Source organism: Etheostoma cragini, chromosome 14, assembly GCF_013103735.1.
Source record: "Etheostoma cragini isolate CJK2018 chromosome 14, CSU_Ecrag_1.0, whole genome shotgun sequence".
In the NCBI taxonomy this organism is placed as follows: Eukaryota; Metazoa; Chordata; class Actinopteri; order Perciformes; family Percidae; genus Etheostoma; species Etheostoma cragini.
The window spans coordinates 3,123,905-3,137,085 of NC_048420.1; the positions used below are offsets into that span (position 1 = coordinate 3,123,905).

General features: G+C 42.9%; 1 protein-coding gene across 3 annotated transcripts in view; it reads right to left on the reverse strand.

The window, feature by feature from the left end:
• LOC117957011 (growth factor receptor-bound protein 10-like) overlaps positions 1-11,171 on the reverse strand; it is a 62,186-nt gene extending 51,015 nt beyond the window's left edge. For 2 of the 3 annotated variants that reach the window (XR_004659420.1, XM_034892520.1), the window contains exons 1-3: positions 10,924-11,171; positions 8,195-8,303; positions 2,842-2,935 (exon numbers count right to left, since the gene is read on the reverse strand). Coding sequence is in view for 2 of the 3 variants with exons in the window: in XM_034892520.1 (XP_034748411.1) it covers positions 2,842-2,935; positions 8,195-8,245 (145 nt within the window). In the remaining variant the exon portion in view is untranslated. Of the gene's footprint in view, positions 1-2,841; positions 2,936-8,194; positions 8,304-10,815; positions 10,835-10,923 lie in introns of those variants that run through there. The other variant, XM_034892521.1, reaches the window with a different exon arrangement.
• Positions 11,172-13,181: the final 2,010 nt, after the last annotated feature.

Sequence of the window (13,181 nt, forward strand, 5' to 3'; positions counted from 1 at the left end):
TAAAGTCTACTCCAAGGTGCTGGAAAGGAGGGTTCGGCCGATAGTCGAACCTCGGATTGAAGTGGAACAATGCGGATTTCGTCCTGGCAGTGGATCAACGGATCAGATCTTCACTCTCGCAAGGATCTTGGAGGGGGCCTGGGAGTATGCCCAACCAGTCTACATGTGTTTTGTGGAGCTGGAGAAGGCGTATGACCGGGTCCCCCGGGAGAAATTGTGGGAGGTGCTGCGGGAGTATGGGGTAAGGGGGTCCCTTCTAAGGGCCATCCAATCTCTGTATGACCAAAGCGAGAGCTGTGTCCGGGTTCCCGGCAGTAAGTCGGACTCGTTCCAGGTGAGGTTTGGCCTCCGCCAGGGCTGCGCTTTGTAACCAATCCTGTTTGTAATATTTATGGACAGGATATCGAGGCATAGTCGGGGTGGGGAGGGGTTGCAGTTTGGTGGGCTCAGGATCTCATCGCTGCTTTTTGCAGATGATTTGGTCCTGATGGCGTCATCGGTCTGTGACCTTCCGCACTCACTGGATCGGTTCGCAGCCGGATGTGAAGCGGCTGGGATGAGGATCAGCACCTCTAAATCTGAGGCCATGGTTCTCAACAGGAAACCGATGGAGTGCTTTCTTCAGGTAGGGAGTGAGTTCTTACCCCAAGTGAAGGAGTTTAAGTACCTTGGGGTCTTGTTCGTGAGTGAGGGAACCATGGAGCGTGAGATTGGTCGGAGAATCGGAGCAGCTTGTGTGGTATTACATTCCGTTTATCGCACCGTTGTGACGAAAAGAGAGCTGAGCCAGAAGGCAAAGCTCTCGATCTACCGGGCAATTTTCATTCCTACCCTCACCTATGGTCATGAAAGCTGGGTCATGACCGAAAGAACGAGATCAAGGGTACAAGCGGCCGAAATGGGTTTCCTCAAGAGGGTGGCTGGTGTCTCCCTTAGAGATAGGGTGAGAAGCTCAGTCATCCGAGAGGAGCTCAGAGTAGAGCCGCTGCTCATTTGCGTCGAAAGGAGACAGTTGAGGTGGTTCAGGCATACGGTAAGGATGCCTCCCTAGGGAGGTGTTCCAGGCAAGTCCAGCTGGGAGGAGGCCTCGAGGAAGACCCAGGACTAGGTGGAGAGACTATATCTCTAACCTGGCCTGGGAACGCCTCGGGATGCCCCAGTTGGAGCTGGTTGATGTGGCTCGGGAAAGGGAAGTTTGGGGTCCCCTACTGGAGCTGCTGCCCCCGCGACCCGATTTCGGATAAGCGGATGAAGATGGATGGATGGATGGATTGTAGGAAGCAGGTTTTTCCTTATGGATAATAAAGTGAAAGTGAAACTAGTGAGCTCTCAATTATCACAGGATGTGTAGGTGTGGATGGGTGAAACGCTTTCCTCTTTTAACCATTACTAAGATGCAAGTTTCTGAACTTTTAACTTTAACTAACTAGCGTAGGTCTGTATTCATAAAGCTGAATGAATTAACTCTATTAAAGTGAAGCAGGGCAAGTCTGGAGGAAAACACAAAACAAATAAAAGGCTTCCTAATAATAAATACGAACAAAACATTACATTTTGTTCAGTATATGGACTGGCTTACAAGCAGTCAATGCCATGGTATGTATCAAGACACATGTTGTCAGATCATTATAGAAGACTGGCCCAGCACAAATGAAGGGCGTGTAACCTGAGCCTGGCATGATCTAAATATACCATCAGTTAGGGATGATCTTGAGTAATAAGTCAAAATAAAACAGCAGCTGGGTGTCTTCGACACTGGCTTTTTCAATCAGCTATCCATCAGGTTGTTTTCTAGAAGACATTACCAGGGAAACTCAATGATTGATGGCTACACTAAAACTGAACGAGTTTGACAGATTAAGGCTCATATAACTATATGCTTGTCTTTAGCGTAGAAAATTCAGATCTTACTTTGTTTTGGAAGACAGGCTGGGTGCACGTGCATGTTAGTGTATGCAAGTCCCTCCCCTTGAAACTGTTGCCCCTCCCCATTCGTGTTCATGTCCCACTGGCTAGCAAATCTCCGCCGCTGTGGCCTAGTGCACAAAAGTGCGGGGTCACAGCCTGTAATGTAACCACAGTGAGTACGAACCTGCATACCCCTATATCCACTCCTGCCCCACAGACACATGGCATACCTACCATAAACTCCCCTCTGCACTAGGACACACACACACACACACACACACACACACACACACACACACACACACACACACACACACACACATGTGACGTCTTAGTTAATACTCTCACACAATCATGACCACCACACATTAGCAAAGCAGACAATCCACTTAAACACCAAGCCAAGGAAAGGATAAGGAAAAAGGTTGGGGAGAGATAATTTACACTCTCTCCTCTTCACAAGTTGGCCGCTTTCCAAAAAGGATTCCCAAGATTTTCCACAACGGCTGAAGGGATTTCGAGGAATATTTTAGGAGCAGGCTAGTGTGTGTGTGTGTGTGTGTGTGTGTGTTTGTGTGTGTGTGTGGAGGGGGTTATAAAAAAAGTGCTGAGCAGTGCTTGAAAAGTGGGTTAGGCACTTTAACAATTGTCTTTAACCTCTCCATCTGGAGAGCAGAGCCTGCAGTGATCCATCTCGCAAAAATGCAAATAATAGATGGATGGAAGACTTCTAGGAACACAGGAAGAACATTCAGTGGAACCAAAAATGTGTTCCCTCTGGAGGGATCCCATAAAGAAAGGAATGAAAAGGAAAATGAGGAAAATATGGAAAGAACTGTCATCCATCTTTAGAGTAGATAGAGAGAATGGGGAATATGACAATATTTTATAGGCATAGATTTAACATAGGTTGGATGAGGAGAGGAGAGTTACCATGGTGATGTGGCACATTTTCATTGGCTGAGCGCTGAAAGCCAGGAACAATCAGCTCCTCAGGTCTGCGAGAGGAAGTGCGGTCCATGATCTCCTGTCAAAAAAGGCATGAAAATGATTTATTGCGGTACAAACCACGCAGTGGATTTCACATGACAAATATTTCAGTGAAGGGTACGACAACATGTTATTTTCAGAGTTCAAAGTGTCAGACGAAGAGGGGCTTCATGCATCTGCTTTCTAGGGACATCAAGTTCAGAGACCTGTGGCACTGTGTCTGTATGCAACCCCCCCCCACCCCCCTATCTCTCGCTGACGCATGCAAACTTGCACACATACGCTTAAAGTCACAAATGGAAACTCACATAAGATACTGAATTGTGCATTTCAGGAAGAAAAAAAATAGATCAGTCATTTTTAGAGCAAAAACGTACCAGCTCACACTTATACAAGTTCATACGTCTGGAGATGCATGCACACACTGCCAAGTTCCTCATATATTGTCTAATTGGAAGCAGCCTCAAGGCAGGATAGCTGCAGAGCAGAAAGGGAGGGGAGAAGGCCCTAAATTTCAATCTTCCCTTTTCCAGGAAAAAGCAGAACGAGGGAAGTACTACTTCCAGGAACTGCTCGTGGCCAGGGGTCCAGTTGCGCATTCATGCACACGCACACAAGCAGCTCCCCTCAGTGCTTCAGAAACATCCATGAATGCCCAGAGTAAGATTTATAGCTCTGAGAAGCCAAGAGCTTTCCAAGGAAGGCAACTTGGTTACAGGGACTGTGTGCGGACAAAAAAAAGTCTGCAGGCTTCAGCTAGAGCTACAACAACAAGCTCACTAACCTCTGATAGCTCACTCATCATATGAAAGAAAAGCCCTTTTCACACATGTAGAGCAAACCTAAAATTACCTGGACATTACCGAGCGGAGCTGTATGTGAGAACCCAAACGTCCAAATCAGTTGGACTAGACAAAAAACTGTATTTATCCTGCCAGTTCCATAGCACAGACTCTGTGTTATCTCGGATTAAGTCCAAAGGTTAAGAGTTTGGAGCAAAAGAATGGGCATGTTGATGGCGTGTCATGCGGCTCATACAGAACCAGAAGAAATCAAACATTCAATTCAATTTTATTTATAGTATCAAATCACAAGAAGAGTTAACTCAAGACACTTTACAGATAGAGCAGGTCTAGACCACACTCCAGAGGTGAAACATAAGGGTGAAGAAGAATAAGATGTCACCTGAAGAGACAAAGACATTCAGGAACTTCTGTAGGTAACAACCAATGCCGACATTTTCAGACAAATTCAAGTAACAACAAAAGACCAGTATGCATCTGACACAGGCAATTCTAGTTGAGTCCTACATGTGTGAAAGGGAAAACCTCTGACTATTTTAGAACCAGATTTCTCAGACACTACCTGGAGTTCATAAAGTACGAAATTTTCTATGCAATGGCTATGACCATTACTGCAGAAAAGAGAACCTCGCATTTACCTCTTAATTTCTGCTGGATTCACAAGTAATGTTGCATGGACAAACCATGTAAATTGAAAAAAAGCTACTTAGCTTATTTTAGCACACAGACTGGAAATGGGGAAACAGCTAGTCTGACAATGTTTAAAAAAGTTAAAAAGGTGTGGCTACCAGCACCTTTAAAGCTCTCTAATTTAGATGATAGAGATAACTTTTTTGTTAAGTCTGTAAATTATGTGCCAGATTATTTATTGGCTAAAAGCAGTAACTAAATGAAGCTAGGATGCAAGAAATTGTGGCACATGAAGCCCCATAAAACTGTGAATTGATGTTTTTTACATTTCAGTTTTTGTACAGATAAAACGAATGAGATGTAACGAGTTAAAAGATCTTAAAAAGCTGTTGGCAGAGGGATTTTGTTAACTTTGGAAAGAGCCAGACTAGCTGCCCACTGTTTGCAGTCTTTGTGTGAAGCTAAGCTAACCACCTGCTAGTTGTTGCCTAATATGGCAGAAGAGAGAGTGTAATAGATCTGTCATCCAACTCTTAAGTATGCAAAAGTGTATTTGCCAAAGTGTTTTACTACTCCTCTAAGATGCCTGAAAGGTCAGGCTGTATTATGGGGATAAGTGGACACAATGGTGCAAAGACACACTTCTACTAAATGTACACTACATCATCTTAACTAAATAAATAAAAGATGGAGGAATCAAAAGAGTTGGGAGTTGTGCATAAATAATCTGTATGTCATTGTTTTTTTAAATGTCAGGAAACAGAAAGGACAAACTAAGAGTGTAAGAGAGAAATGTAGTTTTTGGTAAACATTACAGCCATAAGATCTGAGTGTTGTAATTCTTCTTTCAGCACTATAAGCAGTGATTCGGGATTACCTTTTCCTGGCCATAAGAGTGTAATTGTGTCCACTGCATGGAGTTGGAGGTAGGACAGTGTCCTAGATCTAGTAACAGATAGCAGTAGCAGTGGTGTTAATATATAGCTACAAGTAAACCCAAGGCAAATCCCCCACCCTCCCCCTCCTTAGCAGCACTCATGCAGTAAAAGAGTCAGCTACATTCCCTATAAAAACTTCATTGTGAACTCCCAGTAATACACTTTCTCTGACTTTAGTCTGAAGATATAGCGTACTGATGCCACCTCACTGGTCAACTAGGTCCCGAACCGACAGGAACTGTCAAAGTAACTTTAAAGTAGTCATTGGTTTCTCAGTAAGAGCATTTTCCAAATGTGGATTTTATTTCCAATAGTTACAAACAACATTCCTGCTATTACTAATCTTAAAGGTGTAAGTAGTACAGTACACGAATACTTGGCCAGGCAGGATATATTAAGTCAGTATACTGTATATCTAATATTTGTATGTAGTTTTCTCTCCATTAAGCAGTAACATGTAATAAGGAATAATAATGTATACTTTATTAATCCTGCAAGGGGAAATTACATTGTTTTCACTCGGTTATTATTACACACATGCTCAGTACCTACACATGCACTAAATGGAGAGATGGGGGGGGGGGGGGGGTCAGTGCCATGCTCAAGAGCACATTGGCAGTGCCTAAAAGGTGAACTGGCAAGCTTCCAGTTCACCACCACTTTGGTCCGTATGGAGACTTGAACCGGCGACCCTCCGGTTCCCAACCCAACTCCATACAGACTGAGCTACTGCCACCCCCTTAAAAAAAATTCTAAATGATCCACAACAATAAAAAGAAATACTAGGGGCAATTTTGGTTCTCCTTATGAAAGATAAGCAGTTTTTAAATATATGAAATTAACTATAAAAGCTAGTAGATGTTTTTTAGCTGATCTGAATAGATAAAGTGTGAAGACCTTGTTGATGTGGCTTCTATGACGCCAGCATGCAACCATTTTCACAACGACAATGTTAACATGCTTACCATGTTTAACATCTTAGTTTAGCACGCTAACTTTTGCTAATTTGTGCTAAACACAAACTGCAACTGAGGCTGATGGGAATGTCATTAGCTTTGCAGGTATCTAGCCATAAAAGGTATTGGACATATTGACCTGATGATGGCGCTAGATCAAAAGTTACAAGCTGACTACAATTTGTAGAATTCCTCCTTAGCAGGACAACAATGTCTTAAACAAAAATTGTATAACAATCCATCTACTGTTTAAGATATTTCAGTGTCGAGCAATATGCTGATGAATTGACTACGGTCTGTGCTAAAACCCATGTTGGAGTTCCTTCTAAATAAGATTTCTTTAAAAAAAAAAAAGGTAAATGAACAGTGGTCAGTGGTTGTGTGAAGAAATCTTGTTCAAGGTTGCTGGTTGTGGTTTCTTGGATTTTAGTTATTTCTCATCTTCAAGACACATTATTTTAACCAATGCTATGGTTCTTGGAGTGGGTAGAACTTCTAGAAACGTCTCCACTTACATCTAGGCATTTTAACATACTTTCAGAGAATCAAAGGCTTTGCTAGGTGCAAGACTGAGCGTGCCCATTGCTGTGGGGACCACTGCGTACAGCTGGTGATCTCTGACCTCTCAAAACGTAAAAATAGGAATAAACTGTAATCCAAGTTCTCAGACAGAACAGACACGTTCGGGACTGTTTGCATAAATAGTGATGTTTGGGGAAGGATCTGTTGAACGCTTCTTTCTTTCTCCTCTGGTTAAAGTCAGAACTCAGCTGAGCTTCGAGTGTGTGCACTGTGGATTCTCAGTGCTCTGCAGTTCATGTGTATGCACGTGAACAAATATACACTCATGTATAAGGAGATGGGAGGAGAAAAGGAGAACTGCTTCCTCTGAGTCATCTCTGGCATTGATCCAATGTTCTCACTAAGATAGACAGACGCATACACTTTGGAGACAGGCCTGGAACAAAGCCCAGATTCCCAAACACGCCTGGCGTTATGTAAGTATGTAGAATAGGGGGGCTCATTTGCTCCTTATCTATACACACTGAACCTACAGTGACTGCCTGCAGAAAGACTCCGTGGGGCCTATGTGTGTGTGTACCATACTGTGTCACGTCAGCTGGGAAGCTTTACATAAAACACGCACAGAGCAATGTTGTCACCCCCTTCTCCCCCACTAACTATCAAACTCAGTTTTTTGCTAGATGCAGAGAGGAGGAATGTTGTTTTCTATGGGGATTCAATTCACTATTCACTGCAGTCTTACTGCTACAAAACCCTTTTCTGGAAGCTAACGTGACCCAATCCAACTTCATGTCAGCTCAACGGGGGCTCAGTGGTCTCACGGATTGGGTTGGCAGGGAGGTGCATTTATGTAGCTCCGCTAAGAGGAATAAGGCAGCTAAGGCTACGTCACCTCTATCGTCCAATCAATCCCAGTAAGACGTCATGCCATCAATCCCATGCTTCCAGGCCTGTCACGCAACAAAGCCCACGGCTTGATATTGTTGTTTGTTTAGAGCTCTATTTATAGACCTCCACAATGCTCTTTAGCCAAATTCTTTAGGTTACTGGAGGGTTGGAGAGGAGAAATCCGAGCTGAGAAACAAAGGGCTCATTCTGCAAGAGTTGGACAGTGGAAGTGGGTCTGTTATGCTGCAGAGATGCCATATTTCACCCAACTAGGCTAGGAGTCATTTACTGTGAAGCAAATTTGTAGGATTCATCCTGAGCGGGACAAGAATGTCTTAAACAAAAATTGTACGGCACTCCATCGACTGTTTGTTGAGATATTTCAGTGGGGAAAAAGGTTGTGGACCAATTGACCCATGTCGATATATCCAAAGTCGAAAGGTCTGTAGCCCTGCATGGGATTTTCGGCCTCGTGTAAAATTGCTGTAACATGTTCTTGATTAAGATGTTCCCATCCACCACTGACAAGCACTCATACAACACGCAAAATATTTACCTGGTAGTTTGAGGGACGCAAGAAGTAGTCAGCGCATCCTGCTAAGGCCATGGTGTTCCTTCAGTGTTCCCCTTTGTAGGGAATGACACCCTCTGGTCTCACCAGCACCCTGCTCATGAAGGAAGAACACAGCACAGGAAACACAATGAACAAAATGTACATAGAAAAGAAAGCTTATAAAAAAGGATTGAAAAAAAGAAAAAGGCATTTCACTAAAAAGTTAAATCATCCCAAGTGAGTGTTGAGATCTGTGCTAAACACCATGCAACAACTTTGTCAAAAACAGTATCTAGTTGGTAAGCCTAAAGCCAAGAGACAAAAAAAACTACACCCCTCTCTCTGCTAAAGAGAAAATAAAGCCTGCATGTGCGAATGAATGTGCGTGCATGGATTAACATGTTCACACCAAATCCAATGTAAACACAACCATTGTGTACGACACGCACACACAAGTCACTTCCCAGTCAAAGCCTGGGGCTTAAGACTAAATGAGAAACCCTATGCAAGCAAGTAACACATGACCACCTGCACACTGAAGGGGACGGCAAAAGGAGGGGGGAGAGGGGGAGTGCCTTTTCTGAAGGAACCTGAAATAGGAGTTGCCTTTTCTACTGCATTGTGCAGCATTATCGGCTGTGAGTGAACAAGGGGGAAGTTTTGCATGCGTTTGTTTGGAAAGAGGATACAGATTGCAACAAATTTCCATTTCAAACTCTTAAGCATTGAGTCTTGTGTTGCTTGGATAAACATGCAAATCAATTTATTTTGCTGCATTGTTATACAGAGAAACATTGATGCAAGAAATCTAAAAAAAAAAAAAAGAAGCAGGTTCAGCGCGATTCAGGGAAAAGCTTAGAATTGATATCACAATTATCTGCCACAATTTTTTCTCACTAAGTGTAATTTTTATTGCATGACAAAACAAAACAAGTTGTCAGTACCAAACATAGATTTTTTTGGCACCTATAGCACATTGTGCATCCCCACAAGCCTGTAGACAAAGAGCGCTTTGGAGCTCTTTAAAACCTTTTTCATACAGTCTATGTTTAAAACTCACCGACGTAGTAGCGTATGTGATGCAGTCAGCTCATAAAATTAAATGACAATAAAAGTCATTCAAAATAAAACATATGAATGAGGATAAATGGTACCTTTGTGTCATTTCTGAATCATATTTCTTTTCTTATTTTGGCTGGAAAATCCTATCCTTGCCTGTTGGTGGAAATCCCAGATCCCCATCCAAATCTACTTGACTGTTCCCTTTAACAACTCATAAATATCTGCCCACCCAATTTCATGGAAAGCTGCAATAACATTTAGATCAGATAAGTCCAGCTCATTCTCTCAAGTCAAGAAAAACACAAATGCTCCACAAAGAAAGAAATGATTTTTCTGCAGCCCACACACAAATTTCAGGAAGATGCTGCAACCGATACTGCTTCCAACAAAGGTTTGGCAATCTGCACACACACACACATACACACAAAAACACACACACTGAACTCTGAATAGTTGAAATCACTCCTTGACTGTGCTGGTTTCTCTTCACTTTCTCTCCCAGCATGTCTCCATTGTACAGGTCATTATATAACAGATATCAGATGGTTCAAACAATGCCTCGTCCTCCTTCTCCTCCTCCCCTCTTCTCCTTCTCTTTTCACCCCACTAATTACCGTTTCCACAGGGGCTTTGCTATCTTTAGGTTGCTCTGCTGACTGAGAATCTGTGTCCAAGTGTGTGTGCACAGTTGCACACCCATTAAAAACACAGCCTTTTACTGCTGATAATTCAACTTTTTTTTTCCTTTCCCTGCAACCGGTTTTGTATCTCACACGTTCTTACATAGGCTTATGTGCGTGGTCTCACCTATTAAACTGCTGGCCCAAAAGGGCAAGCGGGGAAAGCAGAGCCAAAGTGCTTGACATTTGCTGACATTTGTGGTTCCTCCTGTAGAGAAAGGGAGTAATTCAAATCTACAGGGAGAATTAAAACGACTACAGAGCAACTTAATAATGCCACACTTGTGTTTGTGTGTGTGTGTGTGTGTGTGTGTGTGTGTGTGTGTGTGTGTGTGTGTGTGTGTGTGTGTGTGTGTGTGTTCGGAAGTTGACAATGACTGCCTTTTAGAAGAAGGTTTTTACTGGGGATGACTGTATTCTCTAATTAAAAATAATACAAGGACTGAACTGAAACCTCAGTCTTTAATGGTATTCTATCCATCTGCAACTGTACCACACACACACACACACACACACACACACACACACACACACACACACACACAGTTCTTACATGTGCTGTCGGTTCAGATAACTCCCTTACAAAATAGAAATTAAAGGAGGAAACCAAACTGCTGCTACACTGAGGAGAAACATTGGAGAGGATACTGATGGAGCATGTAGACCCACTGGTGTGTAGTGTTAGAAAATAACTCATAAAGTCAACATCTTCTCAGATGCTCTGCATCCTTTAAATGTTAATCACTTCACGTCCCTTACCTACCAGACAGACTTTAAGACATCCACAGTGACTTTGTACCTTATGCCACGGCTAAAAATATTAGTAAAGTCTTATCTCTGGCAATAAAAAACGGTGGTAAAGTAAGTAGAAAGGCGTCTCACCTCCTCTGCATCCATGTGCATGAGCATTAAGCTGCTATGGAAAGAGTGTGTGACACTAAGGTAAACAACATGCCTTCAACACTGCAAACAAATAACCTGAGTGCTTACGGTAATCAAAGGGCAGCACGCAGCTGAAGTGTCCGGGACGCACGGTGGCGCAGCACTCGGCGCGCTTCAAGTGTCCTCGTCTGGATCTCCACACAAACTGATTCTCTCTCTAAAAACTCGGTCCTTCTATGCTCTCTCTCGGCTGTCCAGTTGTCTGCACCTTTTTCTCCCCGGGGTGCGTTTCTTGCACACGTACACACACGCAAACTTGCACACACCTAAACACACGCACACATGCACCGTTCTCAACAAGCACTTTTCGACCAGCTGACTCTCTCTCTCTCTCTCTCTCTCCTCTCTCTCTCTCTCTCTCCGCCCCGCCCTGTTCACAGCAGCACACTGCAAAAAGAGAAAAAATGTTTTACAAGCTGTTGTTTAATACGCAAATCCCACGTTTAACCAAACAAGTCATAGGATACGAATCTATCCCCAGTTTGTTCCCTGACGGATTGGTCATTTTATTTCAAAAGAAGTTTCACTTTTTAAGCCTCAAATTAACTGTGAAGGGTGACATTTTTTGCAGTGTGTTCAAGACCTGACTAACCCTTCACGTAGAGGGGGCCTTGACACAGGCACAGTTGATTATAGAGTCATCCATCCATCTGGTGTAACTACTGCAGGTTTTTACATTATGTGCCTGCTGTAGCCTGCAGCACATTTAGTTCTGTGTGTCAAATCTCATCACTCAGTTCCTACAGGCATATTACAGCAGGAGTTAATCTCACTATGTCACTGCTACTGAGTACTACAAACACAATCTATGGTGAAATGGGATCTTGAGTACAGAAGTACTATAAACAAAGAGAAGGTCGCAACAGAATATTGCTGAAACCACAGAGGTAAAAAAAGTCACTCTCACCCTATTACTGAGCACCATAAACACACCTTAAGTACATTTAACCTACACATTTAAGTACACCCTAACCTCACTTCTGTGGATCCCAAACACCTTGTAAGCAGCGTTGTAGCCAGGATATTAGAAATTCTGGGGGTCAGTGCATAGGGACTTGGCTTGGGAACTGGAGGAATTAGTCCAAGTCTCAACAACTATTTAATCCAATGACAGGGCATTTGGTAGCATCTTCATGTCCCCCCGAGATGAATTGTAATAACTTTGGTGATCCCCTGGCTTTTTGTATAGAGCCAAAATCATAATTCTATCAAAATGTGTCCGATAGGCTAATTTGGTTCATGTTAAAATACCTTCGAAGCTAATGACATTGAAGCAGCTACTTGTGTTAAGTGCTAATTAGTAAGCTAATATTTGTTAAAATTTGGGTTAGCATTAAGATGGTGACTGACCATGAATAACATTACCCGCATGGTCAATAATCTTATTAGCATTGTCACTGTGAACATGTTACATGTTAGCATTCTGACATTAGCTTTTAGCTAAAAGGCCCGCTGTGTCTAAATACAGCCTCACATAGCAGCTAGCATGGCTGTGACTCTAAGTCTTGTTAATTTGTGTGTCAATGGTAGCTACGAGTCTGCTTATGACACCCTACAAAAGAAAACTGGAGAAATTAATTTCATTTTTGGGTTTTTTAAACGTGAAAAAAGCTTCAGCAGTGGTAGCTACAATTTCAGAGCTCCCACCAATGCTATGTACACATGCTGCCTCTGATGCAGCTGAACTTCTTTCACAGGCCAAAAATGTGTTCGTACCGTGATAATCCTTGACACCTCCTCTGCTTTCACCTTTCCATCATCCAGTGGCCATTCGCAAACTCAGGTTTCACCCACTCACAGGTTAGCTTATCCCTTCAACTTATCTGCTTTCTGACCTGCAGTATATGGACACATGTTGGGGTTGACAGCAGATAAGGAGGAGGCTTGGAGAATCCAGGAAGAAGGAGAGGGTACTTTATTTGAACCTAGCTATTCAGATAACTGCACAACATTCGGTTATATCAAGGTTAGGTTTATTGGCAACCTAAGATGGCACCTTAAGAAAACCCAGCACACAGAAAACCCAGCAACAGCCCAAAGGGAGCAGTGTGATAGTAACTGTTTCACTCTTGCTTCTGTCTCTGACAGCCAGTTTCTACCCATGTGTAAGCCTACCAAATCTGACATGAGCCTGCACATAAGTGAGCCCAAGGCCACATGTAAGGCTTTGTCAGAGTCTCAGAAACAAGTTCTGCTCTATAAATAGGTCAAAGGTAGAGGCTATTTCCAGAATCAGTGCTCCACGTAGGCCTTTGTTTACAAAACCCACACCACGAGGTATACACTAGAAAAACATTTGGATTATC